General features: G+C 40.6%; 1 protein-coding gene across 1 annotated transcript; it reads left to right on the top strand.

The window, feature by feature from the left end:
* The first annotated feature begins 1,316 nt into the window (after positions 1-1,316).
* LOC113111550 (midnolin) lies at positions 1,317-10,008 on the top strand. The gene is made up of 7 exons (XM_026276374.1): positions 1,317-1,840; positions 3,198-3,285; positions 3,366-3,428; positions 6,741-7,073; positions 7,371-7,467; positions 7,542-7,760; positions 9,434-10,008. The coding sequence occupies exons 1-7, from the start codon at positions 1,629-1,631 to the stop codon at positions 9,640-9,642; spliced, it is 1,221 nt and encodes a 406-aa protein (XP_026132159.1). The 5' UTR covers positions 1,317-1,628; the 3' UTR covers positions 9,643-10,008.
* Positions 10,009-16,477: the final 6,469 nt, after the last annotated feature.

Genomic DNA, 16,477 nt, shown 5'->3' with positions numbered 1-16,477 from the left:
GTAACTTAAACGTAACTTAAACATCCCTTGAACCTACCTGTATATTTGTGCGCTGGGTGTGAGTGATGGATGAGGAAACGTGTTTGCTTCTGGTCCGTGCGGTGTCTAATGTGTTTAACAAACACTGACTAACCCCTGAGTAGCTCATATTACTGTAACCTTTACATAAGAGAGAACTGCACAGATACTGTACAGCAATCAGAAAACAACACGCATCATGGTATCGGAATGTTCTGCTTCAGGAACAGGGCTGGGAATTTCACAACTGCTCGACATTCCTCCGGAGCACAAAGCTCCTCCCACAACCTCATCATACTCCCAGAGATATGAACCCCAGATGATGATTAATAACTTCAGCAAACCTTCAGAAATTCCTGAACACTACAGCGCTTGGAAAAGCAGGAAGTGAGCGTTTGATGTGTTGAGTCACTCTGACACACCTGTGATGAAGATGAAGATGATGAAGATGATGAGCTGTCCTGATTCATCACAGCTCAGATAAGAAAACACCCTGATCATGAGCTCAAAGCCTGACAGAACGTCCTCTCATTCACAATTTCAGAACTGAGCCGAACAATACAGTCCAACACCCAGATAACAATGAAAATATTAATAATAACTGATAACAGAACTCTTCCTGACCTCAGAGACATCATTTCCCATCATTTATAAACATTTGTTTAAACTTTTATATTTTGTTACTGTGATGTATTATATTTTAATTTTATTATCATTTTTGCTTTACTACTGTGTTATATTGCATTTTATCTCCTTACTTTGTGTACACATGGGTCTGTTTCTTTTGTTCTGCACCGGAAGCTCCTGTCACCTGGACAAATAATTAATAACTGCACACAATTAAATAAATTAATAAATAATAGTTGTTGTTTTTTTGCCTAAAAAGCCATAAGCTACTTAAATAAATATTTTTTTCTAAAAGTCACTTGCACAAAAACCAATACAATAAATATAGCCTTGGCTTTGTGCAAGTGAAGTTTTCCTAAGCATGTGTAACATTTCAGGAAAGCTAGATGCAAAATATATAAAAATAAATAAATAAAATAAATGATTTAACAGAACGCTTTGCTCTCAGTTGTTATGAATGATCGCAGTGGGAAGGGGCGTGGCTGTTCTCTCTGCGCTTCTCTGATTAGTCATGTCAACAATGCTTGGCACTGCCTATTTGTATGTGGGTGTTACGGGCTGACAGCTGATTGGCTGACACGACGAACGCAAGCGTATCTGCTGACGCCATTGGTTGTTTGTGGCGGTGGGCGGGATCTCACCGCTGGGACCTCTCAACAAATGCAGACACAGCAGTTGCGCTGCACAGAAGAGCGAGAGAGAGGCTTAAAGAGTAGAGGCAAAATTTATCATAAATAAATAAAACCCCGGATATTTAAAATAAATAAATAAGTAACATTCATTATACATATATTCGTATCCTAAAGGCCTTCTGATATTGATATTTCGCAGAGTTTCTGTCCAGATCGACGGCCGTTATTGTTTGTGGATTTACCTCAGAGGACCGAGCGGATATTTCTCCGGTCGCGGAAGGATTATCACTCTCGTAACGGTGAGCAGGAGCAGCGGTTCGGCACACACCGTCACCCGCTCGGGATTATCTGATGGAGCGGAGCTGCAGCAGTCACGGATCGCGGTCCCGGTGTCCGGAGCTCCTGAACGGAGACGCATCCATGACCTTATCGATCAGCTCCACGACAGGAACGCGCTTCGAGCTGTCGGTTCTGCGGGACGAGACCGTGCAGGGACTGAAGAGGAGGCTGTCCGAGAAGCTCCGGGTTCCCGGAGAGAGACTGCTGCTGCTGCACCGAGACACGTGAGTCCGAGCCCGGGCTCCGGGAGATCCAGCTCCGCTTCTCGGTTCCTAATAACGGGATCTGGTCGCGCTCGGATCCGTTTTTGCTTGCGGTCTGTGAGAGATCTGATCAGATCATCGGGTCTAGATGAAGAAAAGCGCGGGTTTTAATTCGCTTCAAATTAAGGCCTTAGAAGGCTTTTAAATCCGATCAGACAGACTTAAATTAAACATGAAGTGTTTCATGCACTGCAAAAAATAAAAAATAAATAAATATAATAATAAAACAATAAAAAGATTCTTGCAGTGTTTGTTTTTCCAGAGCAGATATAAAAAAATACAATAAAAAATTATTAAATCAAGATATATTTATTTGAGATTCACAAGGTCTGGTTTTCTGAGAAACGCTAGAAAAGTGAGTTTATGCTTAAAACCAAGAGCTCACATCAAACTGGTTTTCCTTTTGAGTTGTTTTTTGAGCCTATTTGCAGATGTTTGGTTTTAAACTTAAACTCAGTTTGATTCTCAAGTATTTGTGATCTAAGGTTATTCTGTGTTCGCATTCGAGCTAATTTATCCTAAAGCTGTTTGTTTGTGTAAAATGCATTGAAAAGTAATGCACATCAAGACATTATTGACATAACCTTACATTACCAGTCAAAAGATTTCTATTTCAGATAAATGCAGTTCTTCAGAACTTTCTAGTCATCAACGAAACCTACTTTGTTGTTTTCAATATAATAAGTATAAAAATTCATCATATTATACTGATTTCTGAAGATCATGTGACACTGAAGACTGGAGGAATGATGCTGAAAATACAGCGGAGCATCACAGAAATACATTACACTTTAACACAGATTCACACAGAAAACTGCTGTTTTAAATTATAATAATATATCACTATTTTACTGCTGTATTTCTGATCAAATAAACACAGGCTTGGTGAGCAGAAGAGAATTCATTAAAAACCACACTGTTCAGAAACCCTTGACTGTAGTGTTAAGTGTCCCTTCTGTTTATTCCTTGCATTTTCTTTACTTAGTCTTAAAAAAATTAAACAAATCATAAAGTTCATCCGTTTCCCCTGCAGTTCGGTTCAGATCTTCTTCACATCTTACAGTTTGTGCAGTCAAATCCTTAATAATGTTACTAAAATATGAATTGCTGAAATGAGGAAGCTAAAATGCAGTTTATAAATGGTTATTAGATATATTTCATTCCAGTGTGTTAAACTCCAGAAATATTATTATAATCACAGCATCAGATCTCAGTAACGTTTGTTCAGAAGGGCAAAGCAGACTGAACTGAAACCATCTGGTGAATGCTGGAGAGATGCATGATGGGAGATCTGAGTGAGTGTGTTGTGTGTCCGCAGGAGGTTGATCTCAGGAAAGCTGCTGGACTTCGGTGTGTCTGACGGAAGCAGACTGACGCTGGTGCCCTCGGTCGAAGCCGGACTCATGGTACCAGACTCTTCCTCTTCTCTACATCTGAAGAGCTGATGATGATGAGTGTGATCTGACTGAATGTGTTGTGTTTGCAGTCGCAGTCGAGCCGCTCGGAGCAGTCGGTCGTGCAGGCGCTGGAGACGCTCTCAGACGCTCAGGTGAAGCTCTCGCTGCGGTCGCACACTTCCTCTTCTACTCATTCACAAGAACTCACACAGTCACTATTCTAATGAGTGCGCGTTTCCCACCAGCCGCTGTGAATATAACTAGCAAAAGACGCCCACACGCGTGTAAAAATGCAAACGCACTCATTCAGAATAAGTGGTGGGGGCTTCTGGGTAAACGACAGGAAGGGGTCAGTGCTTTTTATGAATGTTTTTCTGCGTTACGATGGATTTACATGTAAGCAAATGTCAGCAGCTGCTCTTTTGGCGACGAACCGATTGAAATCTGTGTGCGTGCTGTAAACGTGACTTTTGATGCTTCACAGATCATTAACCTACTCAAACTAAACTAGATAAGCAGAACGGTTTCTATTTTTAAGTTTTAGCCCCTGCATGAGGCACCTACATCTGTGAAACCACATGTGTGTGTGTGTGTGTGCCCCATCAGCAGGTCTGTGCGTCATTTAGGCAGTGCTGAGCTGTTTGATGTGTGTGTGTGTGTGTGTGTGTGTGTGGTTAGACTCAGGAGGAATGATAGATGATTTCCTAGAACAGACTCTTATTATAAGCGACTGAATCTCACGCAGCTCATCCGGCGCTTGTTTCTGCTCTGTGAGGAACCTTAAAGTCCCCATGAAATCTAAAATGACTATTAATAATGGATGTATTGCAGTGTTTATTGCTCCTGGTTGATGGGTGACATCACTGCTGAGCTGGGTGTGTTTGGTGAGATTCACCTGTGTTTGTGTGTGTCAGAAAGCATCCCCAGCTCGTGTTTTGTTGCTGTAGTTTAGTGTCGCACACGTTCACACCGATGCCATGCGTTGGTGCAGTAATGCAGGGTTTTGCAGTTCTCTGTTGTTAGATGTGGTTTGTGATGCTGCAGGTATTTTTAGTCTGGAAATCCTCCTGTGAAGTGTGTTAGAGCAGCCCTTCAACGTATGTGTGTGTGTGTGTGTGTGTGTGTGTGTGTGTGTGTGTTGAGCGAGTGGTGCTTCAGGAGCTTTGTTTTTCTCCGTCTCGGATGTTTTCTGAATGAAGCAGGTTTAACGTGTTCACTCTTCGATCTGGGGGCGGTTTCATCAAACAAAGTACCAAGTAAGCCAGGCTTATCTCAGTTGTTCTGACTTATTCTGAACCAGATGAACACAATAACTCCGACTATCTGACATAAGCCTGGATTATTCGGTGAACGTGTTTGATGAAACACACTCGTCATCATAAAGCAGCGGTCTACAGTCTGCGTGACATCATGACGTGTGTTCTTCAGCAGGTCACGGCTCTTACTGTAAATGATTCATGCATTTGTTTTGATATTTGCTAATCTTTAATCAGATCGTTAATCACATGACTCACTTGATGTCTGTCGGAGGCCAGTTCATTCAGAACAACACAAAACACGTTTCTGTCTCGCTTTCAAGCACACAAATCGAACTTCTAAAACCAGATTTGTGTACTGGAGAAGCAGAATGAGAAGATATTACAGTAGCAGTTTCTCAGCTAGTGTTAGAGGTGTGTGTGTGTGTGTGTGTGTGTGTGTGTCTCTCGCAGGTGTTTCTGTGAGTCAGCCGTGTGTTTAGTTCCGCTCTGGTGTACAGTAAACCGCTCTGAACCGGACTCTGACTGAGACGTGATGATGACGTACTGCGCTGATTGCCACACTCACAGATTCTTGTAATCGGAGGCTGGTGTTTCCTTCTACAAAGCGTTGTTCGGCGCGCAGTCGTGATGTAATTCTGTGATCGCGCTGGATTCAGGTCACAGAACACCTCCTCGAGTCTGAAGACGTCTCTGTGGGTTTCACTGCAAGACTTTAACTTAGAAACTGGAGACAACAACAACACTCATTCGTTAAATACACCTATGTTAATGCGATTGTAAAATGCTTGTGTTTGTGTTTTATGATCTTCAGAAATCATTCTGATATGATGATTTATATTATATTAAGTGTTGAGATCAGGAGTTATGAAGTGTAAAGCGTGCTGTAGAAGTGTTGTTCATTGTTAGTTCATGTTATCTAACTGCTGTGTGAAGCGTGTCACGTTCTCTGCCGTCCTTCAGCACACTTCTGCTGTTTGTCGTGATGCATCAGCTGCATTGCACTAAGCACCAGCCCACAGCTTCTGAGAACCATGTTTCCCAGAATGCCCTGCTGCTGGTCTTCACCCACTCCACTGACTGAGATCAGAGCCCCGCACACCAACACCTGACCTTTACATCTGCTTCAGCTCGCAGGTCTCTGGTGTGAAGGAGTGTGACTCCTGTGACGGCCTTTAACTCTCCAGGAGACGCGGTGCTCGTGTGGTGAAATATAAGTCTGAATCAGACTCTGAATCAGGGATCCTGATGTGATCAGTCGCTCTGGATACTTTAGTGTCACCTGGTTTCCCGCTAATGGCAACATTGTATCATCTTCTACAGTGTTGCATCAGTGCTTTACACCATTGTTTTTATCTGTATCATCTGCGTTCACAGTTTCACAGACGGAAGAGAAGCGAGTGGATATTGAGAGAGGCTTTCCATCGCAGTTTCGGTTGTGATTGAGGGGGTGTGATATATATCATCTATGATCGTTTAAATGGTTTTAAGAGTGTATCACACAAATAATAGTGTTTTCAAATATCAGCACGATTGTAAATGAAATATTGGTTTTATAAAACACTCCAATGAACAAGAAGTTAATATTAATTGACATTTTAGACACGAGTTCCTGGTTTTGCATCTCGACGGTGATTTATTACTGAATCAATCCAGCGTTTGAACGAATGGGTTGAGGAAATGATTCAGTGATTTACTCCTGCAGTGGTTTGCTGCCACCTGCTGGCGATTTTAGGTTTATATTTAATGTGTATTTCTGCTTTTTCACAAATCGGATATATTATAATAATTTTACACTGCATTAGACTTTACACAGCAAATAAATGATATTCTTCCTCAGTCTTGTTTTACTGCACAAATATCTTAACATCCTTAAATCAAGACACATTTACTGGAGATCCAGAATGACGTAACAAAAAATGAATCAAAATAATTAGCTTAAAACACAAAGCAATATGTGTCAGTGGGGTCAGAAGAATAATCTTGTGTCCAAGACTTTTTTGAATCAGCCCCACTGTTTCATATTTGTTCTTGTTTTAAGCATAAACTCATAAACGAGACTTTTTCTGACGTCATTTTGCATCTCTAGTTAATGTATCTTGATTTAAGAGTGTGTAGATATTTGTGTTCGAAAACAAGAAAAAAAATGTCAAGAAAGAACCATTTTTGCCACATTAACGTCTGTCAATCATCTGGTTTTGTGTGCAGGTCAGTGACTTCCTGTCGGGACGGTCCCCGCTGACCCTTGCCCTGCGTGTGGGCGATCACATGATGTTTGTGCAGCTCCAGCTAGCGTCTCAGCCGTCCGTCTCCAGGGGTCCTGCGGGCCCTAACCAGACACCTACAGGGGCCTTCAGCAGTGAGACCCCCTCAGACTCTCATCAGCGGGCACCAGACGTCACCGAGAGAGACAATGCCCCGCCCTCACCTCATGTTCACCACGCCCACAGCACACAAAGCCCCGCCCCTGCTCTTCACTCACATCCTGTTAGCCCCACCCTCCCTCCTCAAAGCCCCGCCCAGGCTCCTCCCTGCACTCAGGTGAGACACGCCCATAGAACCGACTCATGTTTCATCAAACCCTAGTGACGTTTAATAGATGACAGGAGTGCATTAGAATGAGCAGTAAAGAAACAATCCTGCAAGATGATAAAGGTTAAAGGTCATCCAGAAATAAAGTAGATCTAATTCTAATTTAGAAATATTAACAAGCTACTATAGTAGTGTGTCAGTGATGCTAAACGAACAGTGGAGAGTAGTTTGATTGTGACTGACCAGTGTTCAGTGATGCTGGTGTGTTTGACCTGTCCTGATGTGTGTGTGTGTGTGTGTGTTCAGGCTGGCACTCCGAGCCCCAGACAGCGATGCAGACCCGGCGCAGTCATCGAGAGCCTCGTCAATCACTCGCCGGGAGTTTTCTCAGGAACCTTCTCAGGTAAGGCATCGCTTCCTCGTGAGAATCACAGCAGTCAGAACCAGTGACCTCATCACGACCTCTTCACCCCTCAGGTACTTTACACCCTAACTGTCAGGACAGCAGCGGGCGTCCTCGCCGGGACATCAGCACCATCCTGCAGATCCTCAACGACCTCCTGAGCGCCACGCAGCACTGCCAAGGATCTCCTCCCACACTGACACACCTGCGCTGCCCTCCGACCTCACCCTGCTCACCTCCACCCTCACCTACCTCACCCCTGCAGCCTCACACACTCCTGCGCAGACCCTCCGGTGAGTGAGCGTGTGTGTGTATGAGTGTGAGTGTGTGTGTGTGTGAGAGAGTGCAAATGAGCTGCAGTACGCACACACAGGAAGAGGAAGTCATGTGTTCTGACTCAGAGTCTTTTCTAACTTTACACACTTCTCGTTTTGTCTGATTCACTGCTCGGTGTGTGTTTGTGTCTCAGATTTACTGCTTCATCAGAGCTCAGACACGCTTCTGAATTCTGATTGGACGAGCCGCTGTGAATAATCACATATCCATGCATCTGTAAACTGTTATGCTGTTGAATTAGAAGAATGTTTCCTTATTTCAAAAATTCTTAATATAATAAAATCATAAGTCAGATTTGTGTAGAGAAGAGATCGTTCAGCTGCTTCTCGGCGACAGACAGGAGAATAACTGTTGATGCTAACATGTTCTGAATGAGCCGTGACCTCTCAGAGGTCAGCCGCGGGGTCACGCCGAGCTCTGTGCTTCAGGGGGTCATGACCCCTCACACACACACACACACACACACACACACACACTCTAATCTCCACTCACATCTTTCCAGCACACAGGCTGCATGAATTATTCAGCTTTGCTCAGGCACACTCGGGCCCTCAGGGGCCTCCAGGAGCCCCGCAGCACCGCGTCTGTGTGTGTGTGTGTGTGTGTGTGTGTGTGTGTGCAGTGGAAACATGCTGATGAAGCATCAATGATTCACGGGTCAGCAGCTCTGGAAAGAACAGATCTGAGTCCTGGAGGAAGTGCAGCTTTACACAGGACTCTCATTCAGCACAAACACTCAGCTCTGCTTCGACAGAGTCAGGCCTGTTTTAGGATGATGTGACACCCCTCAGGGTTTATTCTCAGCACCCTCATGTGTCTGGATGTTGTTTCACTCTGATCCGTCTGGAGACTCCACGCGCTGCTCATCTCATGTTTGTTTGTTGTGAAAGTATTCATCAGCTCATCTTCTTTTGGAGACACAACGAGAATCGTTATTTTTTATATTTATTTTTTGCATTTCGAATTTTTTATTTGTATATAAAGTAAATAAATTTTCATATTTAGATTCTATTTTGATATATAAAAATTATAATTCATTGTTTTTAGTAAACTATAATTATTAAAAAAGACTAGTTTTATAAAAATATCTTAATTTTTTTAATACAATATTAAATTATATACTTTCAAATAAAATAATTCTAAATATTAATCAATACTATAATAATAATGATTTATTATTAAATGTATTATTAAAAAATATTAAAATTTTAGAAACTTTCATTTATTAAAACTAAAAAAAATTACATTATCATATAATTAATTTATAAATTTAATTGTTCGTCATTTAAGTATTTTTTTTTTATGTCTTTTTTTTTCACTTTCTGTTTTAGTTAAATGGAAATGAGAAATGTTGTCTTGGCAACTAGCTGAAGTCATTTTTAAATGTTTTATTTTATTTAATGTTTATTTTACTTCAAGGTTTTTTCTCTGGTTTTAGTAATATTAAAATCTTCCAGTCTGTTCTGGGTCTATAAGTGTGCTCTGATTTTATTACTTTTACATTTATTCATTTAGCAGATTCTAAATTGAGGAACACAAGAAGTGATTCAGTTCCCGACATCAGCGAGACTGTGATTGTGTTATATGTGTGTGTGTATTGGGTCTGAACCTCTGTCTCTGTGTGTGTCAGGCGAGCGTCTGCGGCAGACGGAGAATAAAGCCACGCGCTGTAAGGTGGAGCAGCTCAGGCTCTTACTGCAGCAGCGGCGTCTGAGACGAAAGGCCCGGAGAGACACTCGAGGCCCGTATCACTGGCCTTCTGACCGCAGCACTGCCCTGACCGGACACAGCTCTCTGGACCTGCCGTCAGACCGGAGCGCTGAGTTTGTGCTGGCTTGATGAGGACGAGTCTGGACACACACCTGGGCATTAACTGTGAACACTCTACAGACTCACGCTCGGATGGATGTTACCAAACACAGGATGTAGCATTTCCACTTCAGGTGTTCAGCTCCGCCTACAGGATGTTCTCTCTCTCTCTCTCTCTCTCTCTCTCGTGAGCATTAAAATATGTTTGAGACCTTGTGTTTTAGAGGACAGACGTCTGTCTGAGATGATGTTCAGACCGCTGCTTTATGAATCCTGGATTTGGGTCAATCTCCTGAAAACAGCTTATATTTCACCCCAAAATCTGAAGAAAATTAATCTTGTTTTTCAAATAAAGCCTTAAATAATTATTTCTACTATATACATTTAATTTATAACTTTTAGTAATTTGTTTTTTTTTTGTCCTTTTTTATTATTATAAAATAAAAGTAAGTCTTATTATAAAAATGTTTTTTATTAATTTTTTTTTTTATTAACTATAATTTATTTTAAAATAATGACATTCTAAATGAATTATGCAACTTAAATGAATAACTCAAATTACTAAATGTTGTTTTTTTAATTTTTGTTTCTACTTTTGTTTATTCTAGTACATCAATAAAAAAAAAAATTATATATATATATATATATATATATATATATATATATATATATATATATATATATATATATATATATATATATATATATATATAATTTTTTTTTCATAAAATAAATATAAAAATAAGCTTTATTTCTTAGATTTTTTTTTATTTTATTTTAACTTCTATCATTGAATTTTAGGATGAAATATGGCCTGGGCTTGTTTCCCGAGTTTCTCAGACTCTTGAGTCATGGTGCGGTGTTCACTCGCTGATTCTTGCTGAAGTTGTTCTCTCAGACAGGAGTCAGAGTCTGTTTCTGCTGATTTTACTGGAGTCAGATGATATGAAATGAAAGCTACTCTGAAGCAGTTGCTGGTTTTGTTCTTCTGGACGGCGTGTGAGTGATTTGTTTTCTCTGTACGGAGCAGCGATGTCCCTGAACTCCTCGGTGAAGGTCTGTCTCTCTGAAGATGTGAAGATGACCTGGATCTCACCGGTCTTCTCTCAGAAACGCTTCACATTCGTGTTATTGAGGTGTTTGCAGTAGTCCGTGTGTCGTTTCTGGACGTGTGTAGCATACCACTGTATTAGTTTATAACCTCCTCTGTTCCTGTGAAACATTCTGTGTGTGTGTGTGTGTGTGTGTGTGTGTGTGTGTGTGTGTGTGTGTCTCACACTTGTCTCAGTGTAAACTGTAGTGTTCAAAATTAAGATGTTTTTCAGAAGCAATAAATTTGTGTGGCTTGCAATTTAGTTTTTATTTCTTTTTTAGCAAATAAATTAAGATTCAGAAATGTTTGCTGTTTGTGAGATTTTTTTCACATGATTTAAATTTAGAAATTTGCTGTAAATGTGTTCCCCATCAGTTCCTCTGAGATCAGGATGAGTTTGTTTCTTCATCAGGTTTGTAGAAATGTAGCATTGCATCAGTGTCTCATCAATGGATGCTCTGCAGTGAATGGGTGCCGTCAGAATGAGAGTCTGATAAAAACATCACAATAATCCACAGCACTCCAGTCCATCAGTGAACATCTGGAGAAGACAAAACCTGAAACACATCCAGCATTAAGATGATTTTAACTCAAACACATAGAGTCTATAATCCAGAATAACACTTCCTCCAGTGAAGAAGTGTTCTGGTCTGAATCAGGAGAGAAATCTGCACAGATCAAGCAGCGTTTAAACAGATCTAAACCTTCTCCAGATGTTCACTGATGGACTGGAGTGCTGTGGATTATTGTGATGTTTTTATCAGACTCTCATTCTGACGGCACCCATTCACCACAGAGCCTGAAAACATGCAACAACAACGTTTACTGTACATGTGTTCATTCAGCAGATGGTTTTATTCAGACTGATTTACAAAAGAGGAACAGAAGCAGTCAGTCAGTGTTGCTCCTGTAAGTGTTCGTTAGTCTGGTCTAGCCGGCGGTGAGTCATGTGACGCTGCTGGTGTGTGTGTGTGTGTGTCAGTCACAGGTGTGTGTGTCATCCGTTGGCTCGATCTCAGCGGTTTCTCTCAGTGTTTACTGTTAGAGCAGGATCTGAAACACAAAACCATGAGTCTGACACGTGTCACCTCAGATAACTGCTCTCTAATCTCTTTAATATACTCTTACAGCGTTTGGTAATAATTAGAATTCGTTTTGAGTTCTTAAAATGTTAAAAGAAAAAATTATATATATATATATATATAGTGTTTTCACTTTCAGTTTGAGGTTTTAGTAGTTTGTCATGTTTTTTTCGGTTTTATATATTTTTTTAATGTTTATATAGTATTTATTTTTTATTATTAATTATTTAATTAGTTGTTATTCTGATAATTTAGTACTCCTATTTAAATTAAAATGAGGAATGTTAATTGGAAACTAGCTGAAATTAAACACAAATATTTTATTTCAGGTAATATTTTAACCAATTAATTTTTTGTCTATTTATTTATCTGTGGTTTTAGTTTTAGTTAACAATAATAACTGCTTCAAAACATCATCGCGAGGTCTTCCTGTTAAAGGTAGTTAAAAAGAATAGTTCTCCCAAAAATCCACATTTAAACAAGTTTAATTCCCTTTGTGTTGTTCTGTTTTAAATGCACACTGCCCAAAAAAGTATTTTCTAAATATATTTGTCTTCCAGTGCAAATATCTAAACATGCTTAAATCAAGATGCATTTACTTCAGAAGCCTTGTCTAAAACAAAAAACAAATCAAGATTATTGTGCATATTTTTCTTTTCCACTAAAACTATCTTGATTTGAGAATCTTTAGATATTTGTGCAGTGCAACACAAAAGCAGATGTTTTGAGGAACTGTGCTGTTTCAGTCAGTGATTGAGCATGAGAAGAGTCTTCTGAAGTGTGTGTGTGTGTGTGTGTGTGTGGCTGATAACAGACACACACTCATTGATCACAGTGATGAAGGCTGAGTGTTCCTCAGTGGACGGATCCATACTGATGTCTGCTGCTCTGTAATAAACACTGATGTACTCCTCTGACAGAGCAGATAGTTATTCTTCAGAGATCAATAACACTCACATCACGTCTGATATTAGTATCGATGAGCCTTTGACCTTTTTCATCAGCCTGTGATTGGTTGTTTAGCTGTTGCTATGGGTTACACGCATCTATACGGTCATCATGAGCAGCGCTGTTATAGTCAATATATAAATACATCAGGTGCTTCGTTACAAACTATGTATTAAAATAACAAAAACTTAAAGATGAATTAAGCATAAACAAAGTATTTTACATAAAAAAACTAAAAATAGAAAACTAATACTGAATATTTTATTACAATTTTAATAAAAATGTAAAATATTAATATTAATGATAAAACATGACCTGTGATATATATTTAACGTTCTTCTCGGATGCTCAAAGTGAACCGTGAATGAATGAAAGAGCATGAGTGTTTTCTGAGTTTAACTCTCTTTATCGATGCAACAAGAGAGGAAGAAGAAAAATTTGCAACTGAGAGAAAAGTCAGAATTGAGAGGGAACAGTTTTTAGTTTGTTGAGGGATGAAGAGGGAAGCTGCTGTAATCTGAAGTGCTGCTGATCTTCAGAGGAAGTGAACATCGCTGGCGTCACCAAACAGGAAATGACCGTGTGTGTCTGTGATCTCAGACAGGAAGCTGCGCAGGCCTCGCTCTTACCCAACGTCCTGTGAACAGATAAAGAAGAGGAAGTGGGGAGGGGGGGGGAAGAGGAAACAGCGTCCATGTGACGCATCACATCCTGTCTATCTGACTGCCTATTGGCGTCACGTGAGGGGTTTTCTCTCTCACACACACACACACTTGCTCAAACACACTTGCTCACACACACACACACACACACACACATACACACACACTTGCTCACACACACACACACACACTTGCTCACACACACACTCAGACACACACACTCACACACACACACACACACTCACGTGTAAATCAGTGATGGCCTGTATAAACTGCAGAAATGTTCATCATTTCATGTCCACATCATTTCAATCCTTCAGTAATTCAAATATTTGTTCCATCCTGAGAATTATTACAAGAAATGTCTTTTTGGACTATTCACAAAATCTCAGCTAATGGAACGTTCTGTCAAGGTTCTCTCAAAGTTATGAAGAAACCTTCTTCCAGTAACGTTAGTAAAAGCATTTGCTCATGGTGTCTAGTCATAATAATGTTCGCAAAATTTTATTGTAAAAACATTCATAGATTGCACATGGAATGTTTTCTAAAGCATTTTAGTTGAACGTTCATCTAATGTTTTTAATCTAACATTGAGAGAACATTCAAAAGTAACATTCCCAAAATTTTTGAAATATTATCAAATGGAACGTTCCCGAAACATTTGTATATAACCAACAAAATTGTATTTACATTTTAAATTGATTTATTATTATTATGTTTACATATTTATTTTAAAGTATTTATTTACTTATATTTCTTTTGCTGACAAAGCAGATGAAAGGATGTCTTCTATTTTTGCTTGAAGTGAATTGATTTTGTTTTAAGAACATTTCCATATTTTGGCAGTGTTTGTGTGTTGAGTAAGAGTGTGTGGTTTTTAGACACTAGTGACCCGACCCCCGAAAATTCAGAGCCGGACTCAGGGGTGCAACTCTTAACCCTTGACCTTTGACCTCTGACCTCAGGCACATTGTCCCAGTGCTGCTGATAAAAGAGAAAGATTGACAAAGACACCAAAGAAAAGAACACATTGACACACAGCAGGTAACTCTATTGTGTGTGTGTGTGTGTGTGTGTGTGTGTGTGTGTGTGTGTGTACATAGTAATACTAGTACTCTTTTGACTTTGTGGAGAAATGTCTTGGTTCTCATAAGGAGAAGAAAGCGTCTAAGTTGTGAACATGAGCCTGGAGATGTTATGCTGATACTGATGTATGGGGTCTCTCTGAGGAGATGAACATTGGCGAGAGGAGATTGCATGTACAGCCACTCCGCTGATGATATGGGGATTTATAAGATAGCTGCGTGTTTCCACTCAATCAGGTTTGTGCTGAGGATCCGAGAGCGAGTCCCAGACGTTCAGCCGGTGGTTCAAGGTTGTGGGAGGATGGACGCCTTTGTTCCATCCTTCAACAAGAGTTTAAAAAAAACTGTATCTTGGCAACTGTACAGTTTTACTGTTATGTGAACATGTATTTTAGAACCACCCATCATTTCTTCCAGACTGTGAAAATGAGAAACACATGGGAGGAATAGAAGGCACCAGTTTACTTTAGAAAATGTTTTTGGCTTGTCAAAGTAAAATTTGACAAGCCAAATTTTGGGGGGTTTCTGGATCACACAATAATCAGCTGACCCCAACTCTAGGCATCTTTCATTGACAAAGATGCTTGCAGGTCCCCCACCCTAATGATGGACGTGAGCCCGGTCATGTTTGCTGACTTAAAAGATAGAATCTTAAGCTCAATTGATTTGAGAAGCTCAAAGGTTTTCTGTAGCCCAGCAAGGATGAGGGGATGAGGTGCAGTCTTGGAGGGTTTAACCTCACCTGATGTTCAGATTGTGCTTCTCCAGGGACCTGCTGTGCACTGCATCATGATATGCCTAAATGGCAGCAGCATACACTTTCATGGTGGAGGGACACAGCCTCCACTTCAGCCTCTCTTGCAAAAAAGAAAGCACAACAATGACACCTGCCTAGTAGAGGGGATCCTTGCCTGTTATTGAGTGTTATTGTCTATAACTGCCTGTGACCGGCCACTTAAGCTCTCAGAGTCCCATTCAGGAGCCACAGCCTAGGTTCCACAGATCTGGAAGCAGATGCCATCTGTTGCACGTCCTTGAGAAAAAGAGGTCCTTCTCAAGGTCCCTCAGGGGAATCTGCCAGGGAAGGACTGTTGTGAGGAGCATCAGGTCTGAAGAGTAGGGTGCAAACGAAAAAAGCAACCTGAAGGAACAGTCTGCAAAGAGGGAAAAGCAAGTCGTGAAAGTATGTGTCCTTGAGGATGATCACTGCAAACTAATCTTGGGAGAAAATCTTTCTCAGTGTGTATCAGTTCTGTGTCTCAGGTGTCAACAAAGCAGACTTCATTTTTGTTTTTTCTTTACAATCCACACTCAGCATCTTGGGCTTGACTTAGCCCTGGATTCATCCGGTACTCTCAGAAACCACAGCTGCTCTAGGCTAACAACTTCTCCTTCACTCACAACCCCTGACAGGTTGGCTGGAGTGAGGACACTGTTCTGCTCATTTCAAACAATTGGAAATACTCAACCCACTCTCCCCTATGCAATTATAACTCATTTGAATCTCATTACTGTAACAGCTCCTATAAAACTCCAGGTTGTATAAATTGACCACCCTCCTGGGCAAATTCTAGCCCCCTTCATAGAGGAGCTGGATGGGCTGCTGTCCTCATTCCTGATGGATGGAAGTCCACTTTTAGTCTTTGGACTTTTGAATCCTATCTCATTGGTCTTTCAGGGTGGTATCTAAAGCACATCAAATGGTCACTGGGTTTCCTCAGGGATCAGTTTTTGGACCCCTCCTCTTCTCCATATACAATACATCACTGCTATGCTTGTGCTACCAGTGCTATGCTGATGACATTTAGCTCTATCTCTCATTTCATCCAGATGATCCAACAGTAGCTGCACAGATCTCAGGCTGCCTGGTGGACATCCCGGCATGGATGAAAGAATATCAACCATAGCTTAACCTGGCAAAGACTGAGCTTCTTGTCTTCCCTGCCACTCCAGCTCTACAGCATGATTTCAACATCCAGCTAGGTTCCTTTACAT

The sequence above is a fragment of the Carassius auratus genome, chromosome 2, assembly GCF_003368295.1.
Source record: "Carassius auratus strain Wakin chromosome 2, ASM336829v1, whole genome shotgun sequence".
Taxonomy (NCBI): Eukaryota; Metazoa; Chordata; class Actinopteri; order Cypriniformes; family Cyprinidae; genus Carassius; species Carassius auratus.
The sequence above is the reverse complement of the archived record's forward strand: the minus strand, read 5'-3'. Positions and strand labels throughout refer to the sequence as shown.